This window comes from Dermacentor andersoni, chromosome 9 (genome assembly GCF_023375885.2).
Source record: "Dermacentor andersoni chromosome 9, qqDerAnde1_hic_scaffold, whole genome shotgun sequence".
NCBI classification, from domain to species: domain Eukaryota; kingdom Metazoa; phylum Arthropoda; class Arachnida; order Ixodida; family Ixodidae; genus Dermacentor; species Dermacentor andersoni.
In genome coordinates, this window is record NC_092822.1 from 137,962,772 (window position 1) to 137,979,848 (window position 17,077).

At 44.4% G+C, this 17,077-nt stretch overlaps 1 protein-coding gene across 5 annotated transcripts in view; it reads left to right on the forward strand.

The window, feature by feature from the left end:
- The window catches only part of LOC126529763 (ferredoxin-fold anticodon-binding domain-containing protein 1 homolog), a 155,339-nt gene that overhangs the window by 29,913 nt on the left and 108,349 nt on the right, over window positions 1-17,077 (forward strand). For 3 of the 5 annotated variants that reach the window (XM_050177268.3, XM_055070025.2, XM_055070024.2), the window contains exon 2: window positions 12,533-12,695. In XM_050177268.3, coding sequence (XP_050033225.1) covers window positions 12,533-12,695 — 163 coding nt within the window. Of the gene's footprint in view, window positions 1-12,532; window positions 12,696-17,077 lie in introns of those variants that run through there. The other 2 variants (XM_055070027.1, XM_055070029.1) reach the window with 1 other exon arrangement.

Here is a 17,077-nt window from a genome sequence, read left to right on the forward strand (position 1 = left end):
GAGCATCTCAGACCACAAGCATAAACTAGGAAAATGAGCTTTTAATAAATTTAAACAAAAAATATTACTGTGCTGTGTTACTGTAAGTAGAAGAACGAAAGTGAAGGAAATGAACGCATGGACAAAATATGCTTCTTAATCGATAACAGAAGTGCAAAAATATTCTGTGAATTATGCCTGTGTACATCAAAATCTGCAGGCTTGCTTCTGCACAAGTCATGCTTATATGCCCGTTAGGTCTTTTTGCCACGACCTGACGGATGTGCACGCACAGCCTCAGTATTGCGTAGTTTGAAATGAGCAGCTTTCTAACAGTTTCTTCTTGCTGTTGTTGCAATTCCAACGTAATTCCCTAGTTGATTGCATTTTTCGCCTGTTCCTTTCTGCAAAAGCTGTCGCCTGCATTCTAATTGTGCCTTGGCAAGGTCATATTGAAACACCGCAAGCATTCACGTCTCGACATGAGAGCTACGGATCAAAATGGCAGTTTTGGCAGCAGGAGCTCCTTCAAAGAATAGACCGTTTTAGCAGAATGTTTCCTTCGTCCCGCTCTACTCAGCCAGCAAGCGGGAGTGCAAGTGCGCATACGCTGAACACTCAGCCACACGTGGTTGAGTGGATGGGCGCCTCTGTTCGCTAGAGAGTTCGCCGAGCGGAGCGCACAAGTGCAGCGAACGAAACAAATGCAAATACAAATGGCTGTTGCCACTGCCACACTAGGGTGGCTAGCTTAGCTAGAGGACGAACTAGGCTAACTTAGCTATGCTGGTTAGAAGGGGCCAGTATGGCGGGCAGGAGCCAGTTGGCTGCACAGAGGAGCAATGCAAGTTGGAGATAGCGCTACTTGCTGCTTGTGTTTTCACTCGTCTATTATAGTGGAAAGGTTAAAGCGTAGTTCTTTATGCTGCTTGTATTTTCACTCGTCTATTATAGTGGAAAGGTGAAAGCGTAGTTCTTTATTGAGCCGAAATAAAATGCATGCTTCGCTGCAATTATTTACTGTCAAGTTTCACTTCAGTTGGCAGGGTTGTTTAACGAGCAAAACGGTGTCAGTAGTGAAATCAAATGTACCGCGGAATTTTGAAGAGTGAAATGCTCAGTGCGCAGGCACCTTTTGCAGTGGTCAGCCAAGTGACCCCCCCACTACGAAAGCCTGCACATTTGCTCGATGTTCCCTCAGCTGACCGTCGCGAGAGGTGCCTGTGTACTGCAGTGTACAGAGATGCTTGTATACTCTGGAAGGGGAAGCCTTAGAGGATGATTGTCTACAGATGCTGAGAGAGGTTTACCTAGAAAATACCGTTTGGGTTGAATGGGAAGGGATGAGGAGAAAGTTGATATCAACAAGGGACTGACACAGGGGTGCACTTTATCCCCACTGCTGTTAATGATGTCCATGGTGAAGATCGAGATGACGTTAGAAGGAAATAATATCGAGTTTAATCTCTCATACAAATAGGCGGGTACAGTAGTAGAGCAGCAGCTTACAGGTTTACTTTATGCAGACAACATTGTGTTACTAGCTAACAAGCAAAGTAATTTGTAACGTCTGGCTAATATCTGTGGACAGGAAGGCGAGAATTTCGGTTTGAAATTTAGCGTTAGAAAATGAGGTGTTATGGTATTCAATGAAAACAACAGACAGCGGCAATACAGGGCCAGGAGATACCTCGGGCAACAGAATATAAATAATGTGGTATATGGATAAACGAAGGCAATATGTGTAGATATATAGAAACACGGGAAAAAACAATAACACAAAGGGGAAGAGAAATGTAGACATAATGAAGCACAGAGCGTGTGGGGATGCGCGACTCTCGCGCGTCCCCTGATGTTTTTCCCGCATAGCACATCCCCTGATATGCTGTTTTCCCGCACGGCTCGCGTGGCCTGGCGCCCGCGGCGGTCGGCGTGGTACAAGCGCGATGCGAGAGATGGCGCCACCGTCGCGGCGGGGTTACTCGGGCGCCGAGGGACAGGCGCTTGGTCTCTTTTTCCCGGCGGGCTGGTGAACGGCGTGGACATTCCGCGCGCGCTGCGACCATGCTTCTGCGAGACCGCCTCGCGTGGCCGCCTTCGAACGCATGACCGTTGGCGTGACCGAACACGCGAACGACCAGGCGTTGGGATCCAGCATGGGGCGAACATATTCGCTCGCAATGCGGTCGCGGTAAGTCGGACTTCTAGATTTGTCGCGCGCCCATCGGCATGTTTTGGGGATAGCAACTCGGCTAGCAGGCATTGATCTATGAAAGGTGCAGTAAATGCCCTTGTGATTGTTTGCACTACTGTGTTGTCGTTCCTTTGTCCCAAGAGTACGGAGGAGAACCCCGTATCTCTCACAAGCGCTATGGGGATACAATAGGTATGTGGAAAGGTGTAATGGTTCCAGGACTTAGTTTTGGAAATGCGGTTGTTTGTGTGAAATCAGGGTTACGATCCATGGCAACCAAAGGTTAGTCGGACACTTCGCATTGGGCACTCACGGGAAGACCACAAATGTAGCTGTGCAGGGTGATACGGGCTGGACAAGCTTTGAAGTGATAGAAGCACACAGTAAAATTGATTACGAAGAACGACTGAGGACTGAAAGGATTTTGCGCCAAAAAACAACACACACAAGAAAGACGACAACGAGAGAGTCTTGGAGGTATTTGTACAGGAAAAACATTGATTTAAAGGAGGAGAAGGACTAGGAAGCTTACCAGCAAGTATGCGACCTGTAGGGTGAGCAACACAGCTACAAAGAACGTTAAGCGGAAACGGAAAGTCTGAAAGACTAAAATAGTCATGGGTGGTGGCATTTAATGGAAGCGAAACCTACCATGAGTAACTACTTAAGAGGAAAAAATGAAATTAGGAAAGAAAGAATTAATGATAACTGAAAGGGAAGCTCATTACTTTTTGAAGTGAGATCAGGATGCCTTAGAACATGCACCTATAAAGCGAGATATAGGAAGGAAGAAGAAGCTTGTGCTTGCTGTGGTAAAGCTAGGGAAACGATGGAGCATGTTTTATTAGAATGGGAAGATATCTTCGCAGTGGTTGATTTAGGCACCACTGGCCTCCTTGAAGCCCTTAGGTTCAGCGAGAGCAGGGGGAAAGTAAACCTGTCTGCAATAGAGATTTTCAAGAGGCGAGTGTAAAATTGGTGGAAGTAGGGAAACGACAAAAGGAAATGTACAAAAAGGATGTTCACAATAGGAGGTCAGAAGACTTCGTTATGGGAATTCATTTTTTTTTTTTTCTTCGCATTGTGCGTGGTATATTTGCGTGGGGTCGTGAAGACGTGGGATCGTTCCCCACCAGCAGCAAGTTGTTTTTTTCATCCACTTTCATTGTCGTTAATGTATCATTTCATTAATTCAATTAGTAAGTACAAGTAATTTCCCCTATGCTGTCCTTTGTGTCTAAGTTTGTTTGCTTTTCATGATACAATTAACAAAAAATTGGAGGATGCTTAAGCTTTGCCTTCAAGAGTGGAACGCGACAGCGTTCCCGTCGACCCGCCAAGGGGTGTAAGACAATGCGCTATGGTGCAGCGATCACTTACGAGGTGCCCCGCATTAGACTTTGCACCCACCAATCACGCGGTGAGCGCTGAGCAATGCAGCGTTCGGCGTGGCAATGAAACGTGCGCCTGAGCAAGCTGAACGAACCAAAGAACTCGGTGTCTCGGAGCGGGAAACGATCTACGCGAGCCAAACGTCATGATCAGCATGAACAGCTGGGCCACGACGCGCCTCGCTCCAGTCCCCACACAGCCCCAGTGCGCTCAAATGAGACAAAGGCGAGAAGTGGGCAAGTGGCGTGCCACCTGTCAGGGCAGCGCCGTACATTGCGAGGAGGGGGTCTTCTGTGTTTGCCGCAGGCTCTCTCTCCGATCCGATTAGGCTGTTATCATCAGTACGACAAGGATGCCCTTTGTCATAGCTTCTGTTCTGCTTGTATTTAGAGCCACTTTGTATGAGCATTCTTAAAGAACAAAATTTCCAAGGGTTTAAATTACTGACTAATGAGGTTCGGGTTCTTGTGTACGCAGACGACGTGGCCTTTTTTTGTACCGAGAAAAAGAGTGTATGCTCTTGCAATTACAGAAGAATTTTGTGTGGCGTCTGGTGCAAGTGTTAACTTTGAAAAAAGTTCAGGTTTTTGGTTTGGATTATGGGCCACAATGCCATCCATCACGTTACGCAGGCATTCAATGGAAAGAGGATCTGCGTTATTTGGGTGTGCCTCTCTCACAGTATAGAAATAGCAATGCTCATTGGTCGGGAGAAGTTGGCAAAATTCAACGTAAAGTGAATTCATGGCGAGGGTGGAATTTGTCAATGTTCATTCGTGCTGAAGTGTGCAACGTGTTCTTAGCTTCCAATCTTATGTATGTGCTGCAAGTACTGCACTGCTCACGACTTCGCCTTCAGGCATTGCATTGTGTATTTGCAACATTTATTTGGAGTTCGAGCTGTGAATCAATGCGGCGCGACAATCTGTTCCTCCCCCTTGAACGTGGTGGTCTAGGATTAGTACACCTCTTTGTCAGGCAAATTGTTTCTCGCCTGTTTTTCTTTTGAGACAGTGACCATCCGTTTTTGCGTGAAATGTGCAATTCCATTTAATTCATTATGTTCCTAATATAGTAGTGTCATCAAATGTCAAAGATGTCCCACAGGCTCCTTGGGGCTTCCTCAAGGAAGTTGTTGACACATTTCTTTTCTTGAAAGTTAGATTCAGCCTGGAGTACGTGTTCACTGCCAGTCAAAAAGCAATTTCTGCGGCACTGGTGGAGTCTATTTTCCCAGATCCTTTGTATCATGCACCTTATTTAAGCCGACCTTTTCAGGATGTACTTAAGTGCGTCCGAAAAATGTGTGTACCTCCTGGAGTAAAAGCATTTTTCTTTAATTTACATTCAGAAACACTCCCTGTTAAAACTGGGTTAAATTCGCGGGGTTGCTTTGTACCGTGGTCAACAAACTGTCGGCTCTGTCCACGTGCCGAAACCATAGATCACTGCTTCATAGACTGTAAGGGCGCTGTATTTTTTTTGGACATTCTCCAACGGACGCTTAAAAAGGACATTGACATGACTCCATATTCAATTAGGTTTCTGCCGTTTAAGGTTACAGGTGGTCCTCCCTGTGACATGTTCATAGTACTTGGCTTATATAGCCTGTGGAGAAGTAGACTGTGTGATCGCCATGCCGAAAACCCACGATCTTCAAAATCCTTCTTTCATGAAAGTGCTGCCTATGTAAGAAGTGTGTATGCTGTGCAGGACCGTCTGCCAGACTGGATGCACTTGTTGGATGCATGTGTGTGTTTACCCGAGTTTTAAGTGTGTAATTGTGTCAACGTTGTAATACACCTTCAGTTTTGTTTTCCATGTAATAAAGAAAGAAAAAAAAACTCGTGGCTGAGTGGTAGCGTCTCCGTCTCCTGCTCTGGAGAGCCTGGTTCGATTCCCACCCAGCCCATCATGCAAGTTGTTTTTATTTATGAGATTGCCTTCCGGGATTTTTCGCACACGGCCAGCGCCGCCGACACCGGCTTTTTTGCGACACAAGCTCCTTAACGCTCTCGCATTAAAAATCGGGCCCCTCGATTAACCCCCTGTCTTCCCGTTCTGATGTTTTGTTGGTTATTTTAGTTAGGTTATGTTAATTTAGCTAGTGGAAAATTTTGTTAATTTAGTTAGGCAATCGTAGATACTGTAGATAATGAATTGGGTATCCTTGCTAATTTGATTATATATACTTATTCGGTTGATTATAGTTGTATTTGGCTAGTTATTTGTTTAGTTCGTTTTGTTAGCTTAGGTAATTAGATAATTGGTTCGTTGATTAGTAAGTTTAGGTAGTAAGTTAGTCAGTTATTTGCTTGGTTAATTAGTTGTAATTAGATATTTAGGTAGGTTAGGCTTACTTTAGTTTACTTAGTTTAAGTTTGATTAGTGAGGCTAGTTAACTTACTTAGTTTATCACTTAGTTATCTTAGTTGGTTCATTTTTACTGAACTTAGGTATTTAGTTAAGTTATTTTAGTTAGCTAATTAATTATAGTTATTTCTATTTTCCTTGTTCATTTTTTCGGTTTGCTTTGTTAAGTTTGGTATCAGTTAAATAGCGAGTTTAGTTAACTTAGTTCGTTATTGTTCTGAAAATAATTTAGTTCATTTGTAAGTTTAGTAAGTTAGTAACTTTAGTTTTTAATTAGTATGTTTTAGGTGGTGATTAGTTCATTAGGCACCCTTGCTACTGGGGGGGGGGAGGACTTACACGCAGGAACATAACAAATGATAGGCAGGCAGTGTCGGTATCACTAATTGTGATGTCACTACACGGAGAGAGATGTACGCTGCAAAAACCAAAACGCGAGCAGCTAAAAACAGTACTGCAGGCCTCTTATAAATAATTACATAAAAGTGTGACGTGCAATCGCCCAGTTGCCGGTTTCTAACGATGGAGTAGTCTGAAATGTTTCTTTCAAATTCTGAATTAGGCCACTGTTATGAATGCATGTGAACCTGAAGATGGAACAATGCATTGTAGTTGTTTTCAAGTTGTCCACATCTGAGGTCTTAACACTCCATCCTCTTAAATATCCACTGTACAAAAATGGGGCAGTGATTTGCACGTTGTGCCGATAATGTGCACATGCCTCACTTTTATTTCTGTTCTTTTTTGTAATGAGGGGACCAAAAATTTGCCAATGATAGTTGACCCTTGCGCAAAAGTGGGCACACTCACAAAAGATGCCTGTGGCATCCGTCAGGCGTCTGCTCCGGTGTCCTTGTGCCAGCGTTGTGATGCGTCCACTGCGGGCGTTATATGGAGTGCTCTCACAACATTACGCGGGAGTTTCGTGACCAGAAGAAAAGTATTGAAGGACTCTGTTAAAAGTTGACTGTGTGCTCTTTTAGGTATTGTTCTATATTATTATTATTATTATTATTTTGTCGCCATGTCGCCATTGTTGTTTAACGTTTTCGTTAACGACTTCTCTTTGGCAATTTCGAAATGTTCAGTATTCCAGTATGCTGACGACACTGTATTACTAGCGAAACACCTTTCTTATAAAATGTCCACTGAAATGTTGCAACATGACGTGTACAAAGCAATGCTTTGGTTCGCTAATAATGGAATTGTTGTAAATGCCCAAAAACAAAACTTATTTGTTTTCGCTCCCCACTTAAGACTACAGTTATTAACATGCCTCTCTACTTGCAGAGTCAGACCGTGTTCATTGTAAATGTGCGCCTATTCCATACGTGAATTATGTGAAATATCTCGGAATCTATTTCGATAGTAATTTATCGTGGCAACATCACTTATCACTTATTTGTTCTAAACTGAGGTCAGTAGCGTGGCTGTTGTTTAATGTCAAAAGTATTGCACCCTTGTCTGTAAAAAAGATTATAGCACATGCACTAGGTTACAGTGTGTTGAGGTACGGCATTACATACTTTGGCTTTCGTTCTGATCGATGGAGATGCAGGGTAGACCGCATTATAAAAAACATTCTTAAAAATGTCGCATACAATTCCCCAATAGTAACATCTGCAAATATCTTCCGTGAACTTGGTCTACCGAACTTCCATTCATTACTTATGGAAACAGTTGTCGTTAAACATTTCTGGAATTCCGCTTTCAAACAAAAAAGTGCCGCCACAAGGGAGCTTAGAAAACGTCCATTAAGTAGTTCCGCATTCAGCCACACGGTATGGCGCAGCCAGATGCTGTGCTTATGTGCCTGACATATTTAACAAATTACCAGAAGAAATTTTTAATGCGACATCAAAAAGCACGCTCAAACACTTCTTAAAGCAGCTACATAAAATTAACCTCTTGTACATTTTTTTGCATTGCAATATTTACCTCTTCAACTTTTGTTATATATAGATAACCAAATTTTATCTTGTTCTTTTCAATTTTTTGCCATTCGTTTTTTTAAATTTTTTTTCCCTTCATGTATCATCAATTTATGTATATTTTTTTTTTGCCTTGTCTATCATATTCATTGGCACGGTCCTACAAGCCAACTAAGGCTTAGACCGGCTTGCTTGTGTTGTTTTGTATATTTTGTGGCAATAAATTATTATTATTATTATTATTATTATTATTATTATTATTATTATTATTATTATTATTAGTTTCATTGGCTTGCAGTTTTGTGATAGCAGACAGTCTTTCTATTCAAAGACAGGCATCACTCTGTGGTTGGTCCTCCAGCCACAAATATTTAGTTTTCTGACCAGAATAGAGGTACAAAGTACAAATACGGTAAATTTTTGTATGTGGCTTGAGGCATTATCAGGTGCACAGGACATTCTATTTTTCTAAATTTAGTAGCATACACCAAGATAGAAAATAAATTTAAAATCCTAAGCACTGGGTCAAGTGCGTACCAATGTATTTTAAAGCAAATCTTTCTTTGCGGGCCCTCCTGACCATGATGCAGAGAACAGATCAGCTGTTTGCAGCAGTGCTGCTGTGTTGGCAAATAGCTGGTGCACAGGTGCCTTGTGGTCTGCAGAATTACTCGGTGATAAAATGAATGATACCTAAATATCCTTATTACAACAAATAGTGTTATCAAGAGCATAATTCCTTTAATGAAGCAAGCCACTCTAACCTTTCTGTGCCTACTTTCTCAACCAATAGGCCACAATCACACTTGTACTTCTGTCGTGCCTGCGACAACTACCTCTGAGATCATCACCACTTGTTGATGATGATGGTTTTCATACTAAGGCACATACCCACAATGGCAGATTTGCCAGGAAATGGGGGTAAATTTAAAATAAATAAATTGAGAGATACAAGCCAATATAAGAGTTGTCACATTTTGTAGCATAGTTGCATGATAGCACATGTGCCAGTTTCTTTTGCACCCAAGATGCAGGAATTAAATGGACAAATTCATAGCATTTAATTAACCGCTTCACAAGATATTTGCTTCATATATTGACACGTGTACTTCTTTGTCTTTATCGGGCGACACGTTTCACTGCCTAACAAATGTTATCGCACAGCGCAGGATGCACCTGCATGTATCGGAAGTTTCTGGAATGTTATCGATGGTTCCATCCGCTGTCTGTGACCGAACCTTGTGTAATCTCATTGCATGTGTGCACGACGAGAATAATGTAGAACTTTGTGGAAGGCATGCGGGTCCCATCGATTACTCTGGAACATTCGACGACTGATGTATAAAAGGCCTACAAGTCCGGACGAAAACACTCTGATGCCGATTGCCTATCACGCGCCCCCATGATGATGACGACACCTTCCTTGGCATATTAAGCGTGGAAGACGTCACTGAACAGCAACGAGCAGACCTGGAGTTGAAAAATCTCGTCGAGTATTTGGAAGGGCACACCGACATCCCTAGGGCATTTAAGTGAGGATTGCCTTGTTTCTCGCTTCAAAACAACCTACTGTTAAAAGACTTCTCACCAGTCCGTGCCAACTATCTTCTTGTTCCTTCAGGGCTGCGTCCAGAAGTATTGCACGCCCTACATGATGATCCGAGCGCTGGGCACCTCGGATTCTCCCGGACGCTATCGAAGATACACCATCATCATCAGCCTGGTTATGCCTACTGCAGGGCAAAGGCCTCTCCCATAGCTCTCCAACTACCCCAGTCATGTACTAATTGTGGCCATGTTGTCCCTGCAAACTTCTTAATCTCATCCGCCCACCTAACTTTCTGCTACGCTTTCCTTCCCTTGGAATCCATTCCGTAACTCTTAATGACCATCGGTTATCTTGCCTCCTCATTATGTGACCTGGGCATGCCCATTTCTTTTTCTTGATTTCAACTAAGATATCATTAACTCGCGTTTGTTCCCTCACCCAATCTGCTCTTTCCTTATCCCTTAACGTAATACCTATCATTCTTCTTTCCATAGCTCGTTGCGTCATCCTCAATTTAAGTAGAACCCTTTTCGTAAGCCTCCAGGTTTCTGCCCTGTACATGAGTACTGGTAAGACCCAGCTGTTATAAACTGTTCTCTTGAGGGATAATGGCAACTTGCTGCTCATGATCTGAGAATGCCTGCCAAACGCACCCCAGCCCATTCTTATTCTTCTGATTATTTCAGTCTCATGATCCGGATCCGCAGTCACTACCTGTCCTAAGTAGATGTATTCCCTTACCACTTCCAGTGCCTCACTACCTAAACTGCTGTTCCCTTCCGAGACTGTTAAACATTACTTTAATTTTCTGCAGATTAATTTTTCGACCCACCCTTCGGCTTTGCCTCTCCAGGTCAGTGAGCATGCATTGCAGTTGGTCCCCTGAGTTACTAAGCAAGGCAATATCATCAGCGAATCGCAAGTTACTAAGGTATTCTCCATTAACTCTTATCCCCAATTCTTCCCAATCCAGGTCTCTGATACCTCCTGTAAACACGCTGTCAATAGCATTGCAAAGATCGTATCTCCCTGCCTGACACCCTTCTTTATTGGGATTTTGTTGCTTTCTTCATGGAGGACTACGGTGGCTATGCAGTCGCTATAGATACCTATCAGTATTTTTACATATGGCTTGTCTACACCCTGATTCCATAATGCCTGCATGACTGCCGAGGTTTCAGCTGAATCAAACGCTTTCTCATAATCAATGAAAATTATCTATAAGGGTTGGTTATATTCCGCACATTTTTCTATCACCTGATTGATAGTGTGAATATGGTCTATTGTTGAGTAGCCTTTACGGAATCCTGCCTGGTCCTTTGGTTGACGGAAGTCTAAGGTGTTCCTGATTCTATTTGCAATTACCTTAGTAAATACTTTGTAGGCAATGGACAGTAAACTGATCGGTCTATAATTTTTCAAGTCTTTGGCATCCCCTTTCTTATGGATTAGGATTATGTTAGCGTTTTTCCAAGATTCCGGTACGCTCGAAGTCATGAGGCATTGTGTATACAGGGTGGCCAGTTTCTCTAGAACAATCTGCCCACTATCCTTCAACAAATCTGCTGTTACCTGATCCTCCCCAGCTGCCTTCCCCCTTTGCATAGCTCCCAAGGCTTTCTTTACTTCTTCCGGTGTTACCTGTGGGATTTCGAATTCCTCTAGACTATTCTCTCTTCCATTATCGTCGTGGGTGCCACTGGTACTGTATAAATCTCTATAGAACTCCTCAGCCACTTAAACTATCTGATCCATATTAGTAATGATATTGCCGGCTTTGTCTCTTAACGCATACATGTCATCATCATCATCATCAGCCTGATTACGCCTGATCAGCCTGATACATGTGATTCTTGCCAATTCCTAGTTTCTTCTTCACAGCTTTTAGGCTTCCTCCGTTCCTGAGAGCATGTTCAATTCTATCCATATTATACTTCCTTATGTCAGCTGTCTTACGCTTGTTGATTAACATGTCGAAGATACAGGAAAGGTATTATTGGCCACGCCTGACTGCCGACGTCACTCGTTATGTCGGGACATGCCGAGACTGTCAGCGACGCAAGACACCACTGACAAGGCCAGCGGGATTACTACAGCCAATCGAGCCTCCTTGCTGACCATTTCAGCAGATGAGGATGGACTTGTTAGGACCCTTTCCGACATCAACAACCGGAAATAAGTGGATCGTCGTGGCAATGGACTACCTCACCCACTTCGCTGAAATGAAAGCTCTGCCGAAAGGTAGCACAGCCGAAGTGGCGAAATTCTTTGGCGAGAACATCCTGCTGCAACATGGTGCTCCAGGGACGACATGTTTCATTGCCTAACAAATGCTCTTGCGCAGCGCAGGACGTGCTTGCATGTATCGGAAGTTTCTGAAATGTTATCTATGGTTCCATCCGCTGTCTGTGACCGAACCTCGTGTAATCTTATTGCATGGGTCCGCAACCCAAATAATGTAGAACTTTGCGGAAGGCGGGTCCCAGCGATTACTCTTGAACATTCGACGACTGATGTATAAAAGCTGACGCACTTGACCCGCTAATCAGATTTTCGCCGATCGCCCACTGTGTTCTCCGCTATCGTTGTGCTTTAAGTGTAGCCTGTCTTTGTGGGCACAGGTTCGCCCAATAAATGTTTTGCCTTTCCTAGTATTGCTACTGTGTTCTTTAACGTCACTTCCACTTGACAATATGCAGCAAAATGTGCCTTGGATCTGCATATATGATTTTTAACCAAGGCAGTCCAATATGTATTTTTGTCCATTTAATTGAATTTAGGCAGTGTGGGATGAGAATTATTCTTTGAAAAGTGTGTGGCACTGGAACGACTATTTTTCACCCTGGAAATTATTGTAAACAGTTCTGTTCTGACTTCCAACTTCCATACAGTGAGTCATCTTTTGCTTGCTTGGCACAAGGTTATAGACGAAATATTAGCATCTGTTCATAAAATGATTCTATACAACAACGGCATTGAAATGAGTGAGACAGTGTTGAATGCATCATGAGTGCATGTGCAATCTTAATTACAATGCACCAATATGTCTGCCTGGAATAAACGGTGCAGAGACAAGTACAGAGCAGTGTAATCATAAAGTGTGCTCCAACGCAGGTGTTCGAGTGCTGACGGACGTGGACGCCCGGTGCCTGCACGAACACCCGTGGGTGTCGCATTGTTGCACAGAGCTGAGTGAAATAGTGTTCAACTTCCCGCACGTTGGCGGGAAAATGAGGATTGGCGACAACCGCAAGCTGCTGCGAGACTTCTTCCTCAGGTGAGAAGGTCCCGTGCCTTGAGTCACCTGGACATTGTAGGTGTCTTGCTCTTCAGTGGTGACATGGAAGAAGGTGCAACAGAACAACAAAAGAATTGTTTACAGGCGGGTAACAAAGGAGCATACACACAGGGACGCTACGAAAGTTCGCGCTAAAGCACCGCGAAATGAAGCTTGATTAACTCAAAAGGAGCCTCATTGTATAAAACACACATAGTGAACAATCAACGAGGAGGGCGGGTATTCCTGCTTTGTTCATCAGTTTCTGGTCAGCGTCCATCTTGCTTGGACATGCCCATCATATTACCTGCATGCTTCACATTTCACTGGTAATCAAGAAACCTGCTCGAAATAGCTCTCGATGATGCACTAAATCTCCTTGGCTGCTAGTGTAAGCAAGATGCAGCGTGAGTAGTATGAGACACTGCCACCACTTAAGCTGGAGCAAAGCTTTCACGCTCTGAAAGATTGAGGTGCATTTCCCACCATAGTCAGCCAGGTCAGCTTTCCTGTCAAGCTCACTCGCGTGTTTGTTTGCATGTTTACACAGTTGGTCTCTACTGCGCAATACTGAACAATGAAGAATAGGCTGCTACTGCAGAGGGAATGCTTTGAAGCAATTAAAGCGAAAAATTTTCCCTCAGAATGTGTCTCTTTTCATAAGGCTTCCTCGCCATGTGGTGAACCTTCCTAAAGAGGAAGTTTTGTGTTTGACATTCATACGAAGATGGCTTCTGAGCTTGTATGCTAGGGCAAGATGGGTGTTCAGAACCAGAGTGAGTGCCTGGATGGCCATTTAGAAGGTAGGACTATACACGGTAGCTAACATATTGCCGTGTCCTTTTGAGCAGGTTTCATTCACTTTACAAGCACTAGAACATGGCTTAGCTGGTATTTACTGCATGACTTGTTAACCCCATGTTTCTTTCGCTGTTCTAATTTTTAGCGGTTAACATGTCATGATGTTTCACTGAGTCCATTCATTCGTTGAATGTGCAGTCATCTCTGCTTTCGTCCAATTCTTTGCGCCGTTTTTATCCCCTTCGTTATGAACCAACCAGCCCAATTCAGCACGCTCGTGCAGCATCGCTTGTTGCCATCCTTGAGGCCACGAGGGTGTCCTCACCTTCCCTTGCAGAGTGAGGCCATCGGTAGGTTTCAGGTCATTGAACGTGTCACAACAAGGAGTCAAGTGACCGTTTCATTCATCGTGCCACCTCTGATGTGCTTGAAAGACAAAGCTCCAACAAAATTAAAGTGGCTGTCTGCAATGGCTTAAGCGATCGCCTATTGGGCCTCTTAGATTACGCTCCAGCAGCCAGTCGGCAGTGTGCGGGCTGCCCAAGATGTCTGCTGAGCATTTGTTTTTCTCTGGCAGCTTCCATGCCGGAAGCTCCATGCAGTAGTCCGAGCACTGCCGGAATCGTGTTAAGTTTTTCTCCTTCGGCAGCTCGCAGGCCGCCTGTGGGTTTGCCCTGCTGCTGGAACACTTTGCTCTGGCAATGAGCTGAGGCAGGCTTTCTTTTTTCTTTTGTGTCGTTTGCTCATCACTTTTTGAAGCAGAAGTTTCGCGCTTGTTTTGGCAGTCTCCTTTGGTTTACAGCTTTCCCACTGTTGTACATTTCACGCATGGTCATCTTCTTCCTGCTATGTCATCATACCTTGTGCCACAGAAAGCTGTAATTAACGGGGCGCAAATTGCACTCCGCCCGCTCATAAGGAGCGGCTGTCTAGTACTCGATGGCAATCCCATCTATGTATCTCAAAGGTAAGACATTCCAATGTAGTGCGAAAAATTTTTGCCTCATCATGTCTCATTTGTGCTTTTGCGCAGGAGGCACACATACCACTTCTGTCGAACAAGGTTGGGATCAAGGAAATAGGCAAGGCAAACGATCAAGGAAATAGGCAGTACCAGTTTGAGTGGAAGCTTCTGTTCAATTCGCCGTACTTCTTACATGGAATTGGGTTCAGTATTGGCTGTGTGGGTGACTCTGTCTTAAATTTTGAAATGTCCAACTGGCCTGCATGGTCGACATCCATATCCGAGGCGGTGAATTCAGTCGCAGAATCAGGTTCTCACTGTCCATTTGCACCACCGAGGACAGACGTACAAGCGTCGTCAGAAGTGATGATGTACGCAGTCTCTTCAAGCAGAATCAAAATGGAACGCTGAGAAGGATTTCTTTGTTCATTGATTCTTTCTGAATCTCCCATTGTTGAAGCAGAAAGATCTGTGGGGATGCATTGTTGCTTGGCCCGCTTGGTTGCACTTGAAAAGAAGTCTGCAATGGACCTTTTCTGCGACATCCTGAGGCAACCCAAAGGTCCTGTAGCGTTGACCACATGTTGAAGGCTCTTCTGGTGGTGAGATGGGCTGGTGTTTCCTCCCACGACACGAGCACTGCTTACGAACTGCCTGAAGTGGTTGGTGCCATCGCTACAGTGTACTAGAAAGCTAGAAGGGGTCAGTGCAATGAGGGGAATGGCTGTGCTGCATCGTGTATGGTGCACCCAGGGGCAATCGTAGCTGCGACGCTCTCATTGCCCACTACTGAAGCTCCTGTTACGTCTCAATACGGCAAAGAGTATTTCTTAGGCGTTTACCAAAGGCAACCCACCAAAGGCAAACCACCGATGGGTCAAGCAAAGACCCTCTACCTGAAAATGACAAGCTGAGGTAATATATGAAGGGGGCCCAAGTCGACGAATTCCTCTAGACTATTCTCTCTTCCATTATCGTCATGGGTGCCACTGGTACTGTATAAATCTCTATAGAACTCCTCAGCCACTTGAACTATCTCATCCATATTAGTAATGATATTGCCAGCTTTGTTTCTTTAACGCATACATCTGATTCTTGCCAATTCCTAGTTTCTTCTTCACTGCTGTTAGGCTTCCTCCATTCCTGAGAGCATGTTCCTTATGTTAGCTGTCTTACGCTTGTTGATCAACTTTGAAAGTTCTGCCAGTTCTATTCTAGCTGTAGGGTTAGAGGCTTTAATACATTGGCGTTTCTTGATGAGATTTTTCGTCTCCTGAGATAGCTTACTGGTATGCTGTCTAACGGAGTTACCACCGACTTCTATTGCACACTCCTTAATGATGCCCACAAGATTGTCATTCATATCTTCAACACTAAGGTCCTCTTCCTGAGTTAAAGCTGAGTACCTGTTCTGTAGCTTGATCTGGAATTCCTCTATTTTCCCTCTTACCGCTAACTCATTGACTGGCTTCTTATGTATCAGTTTCTTCCGTTCCCTCCTCAGGTCTAGGCTAATTCGAGTTCTTACCATCCTACGGTCATTGCAACGCATGTTACTCAGCACGTCCACATATTGTATAATGCCAGGGTTAGCGCAGAGTATGAAGTATATTTCATTTCTATGTTTCTGAGATGTGTTCTGAGATATGAGATGTTTTCGACAAAGGATTTCGCTACTTCAGCGGCGCTACCTTTCGGCAGTGCTTTAGTTTCAGCGAAGCGGGTGAGGTAGTCCGTCGCCACGACGATTCACTTATTTCCGGTTGTTGATGCCGGAAATGGTCCCCACAAATCAATCCGCATCTGCTGAAATGGTCGGCGAGAAGGTTTGATCGGCTGTAGTAATCCTGCTGGCCTTTTCGGTGGTGTCTTGCGTCCCTGACAGTATCGGCATGTCTTAATGTAAGAGGCGACGTCGGAGGTCAGACGCGGCCATTAATACCTTTCCTGTACTCTCGACAGTGTTCGGGAGAATCCGAGGTGCCCAGCGGTTGGATCGTCATGTAGGGCGTGGAGTATTTCTGGACGCAGCGCTGACGGAACAACAAGAAGGTAGCTGGGGCGGACTGGTCAGAAGTTCTTCTTTAGGAGCAGGTTGTTTTGTAACGTGAACGAAGACAATCTGCGCCTAAATGTCCTGGGGACTACGTCGATGTTCCCTTCCAAATACTCGATGACGGCTTTGAGCTCCGGGTCTGCTCGTTGCTGTTTAGTGTAGTCTTCCACGCTTATTATTCCGAGGAAGGCGTCGTCGTCCTCGTCGTCTTGCGGCGGGAGATCGATGGGGGCGCGTTATAGGCAGTCGGCGTCAGAGTGTTTTCATCCGAACTTGTAGATTACTGTGATGTCATATTCTTGCAGTCTGAGGCTCCACCTCGCCAGCCGTCCTGAAGGGTCCTTTAAGTTAGCTAGCCAACACAACGCGTGATGGTCGCTGATGACTTTGAATGGCCTCTCATATAGTTAAGGGCAGAATTTTGTTGTAGCCCAAATGATGGCAAGGCATTCCTTTTCAGTTGTAGAATAATTTTCTTCCGCTTTTGACAGCGACCAGCTAGCATAGGATATCACCCGTTCATGGCCGTGTTTCTTCTGGACTAGGACGGTACCGAGGCCT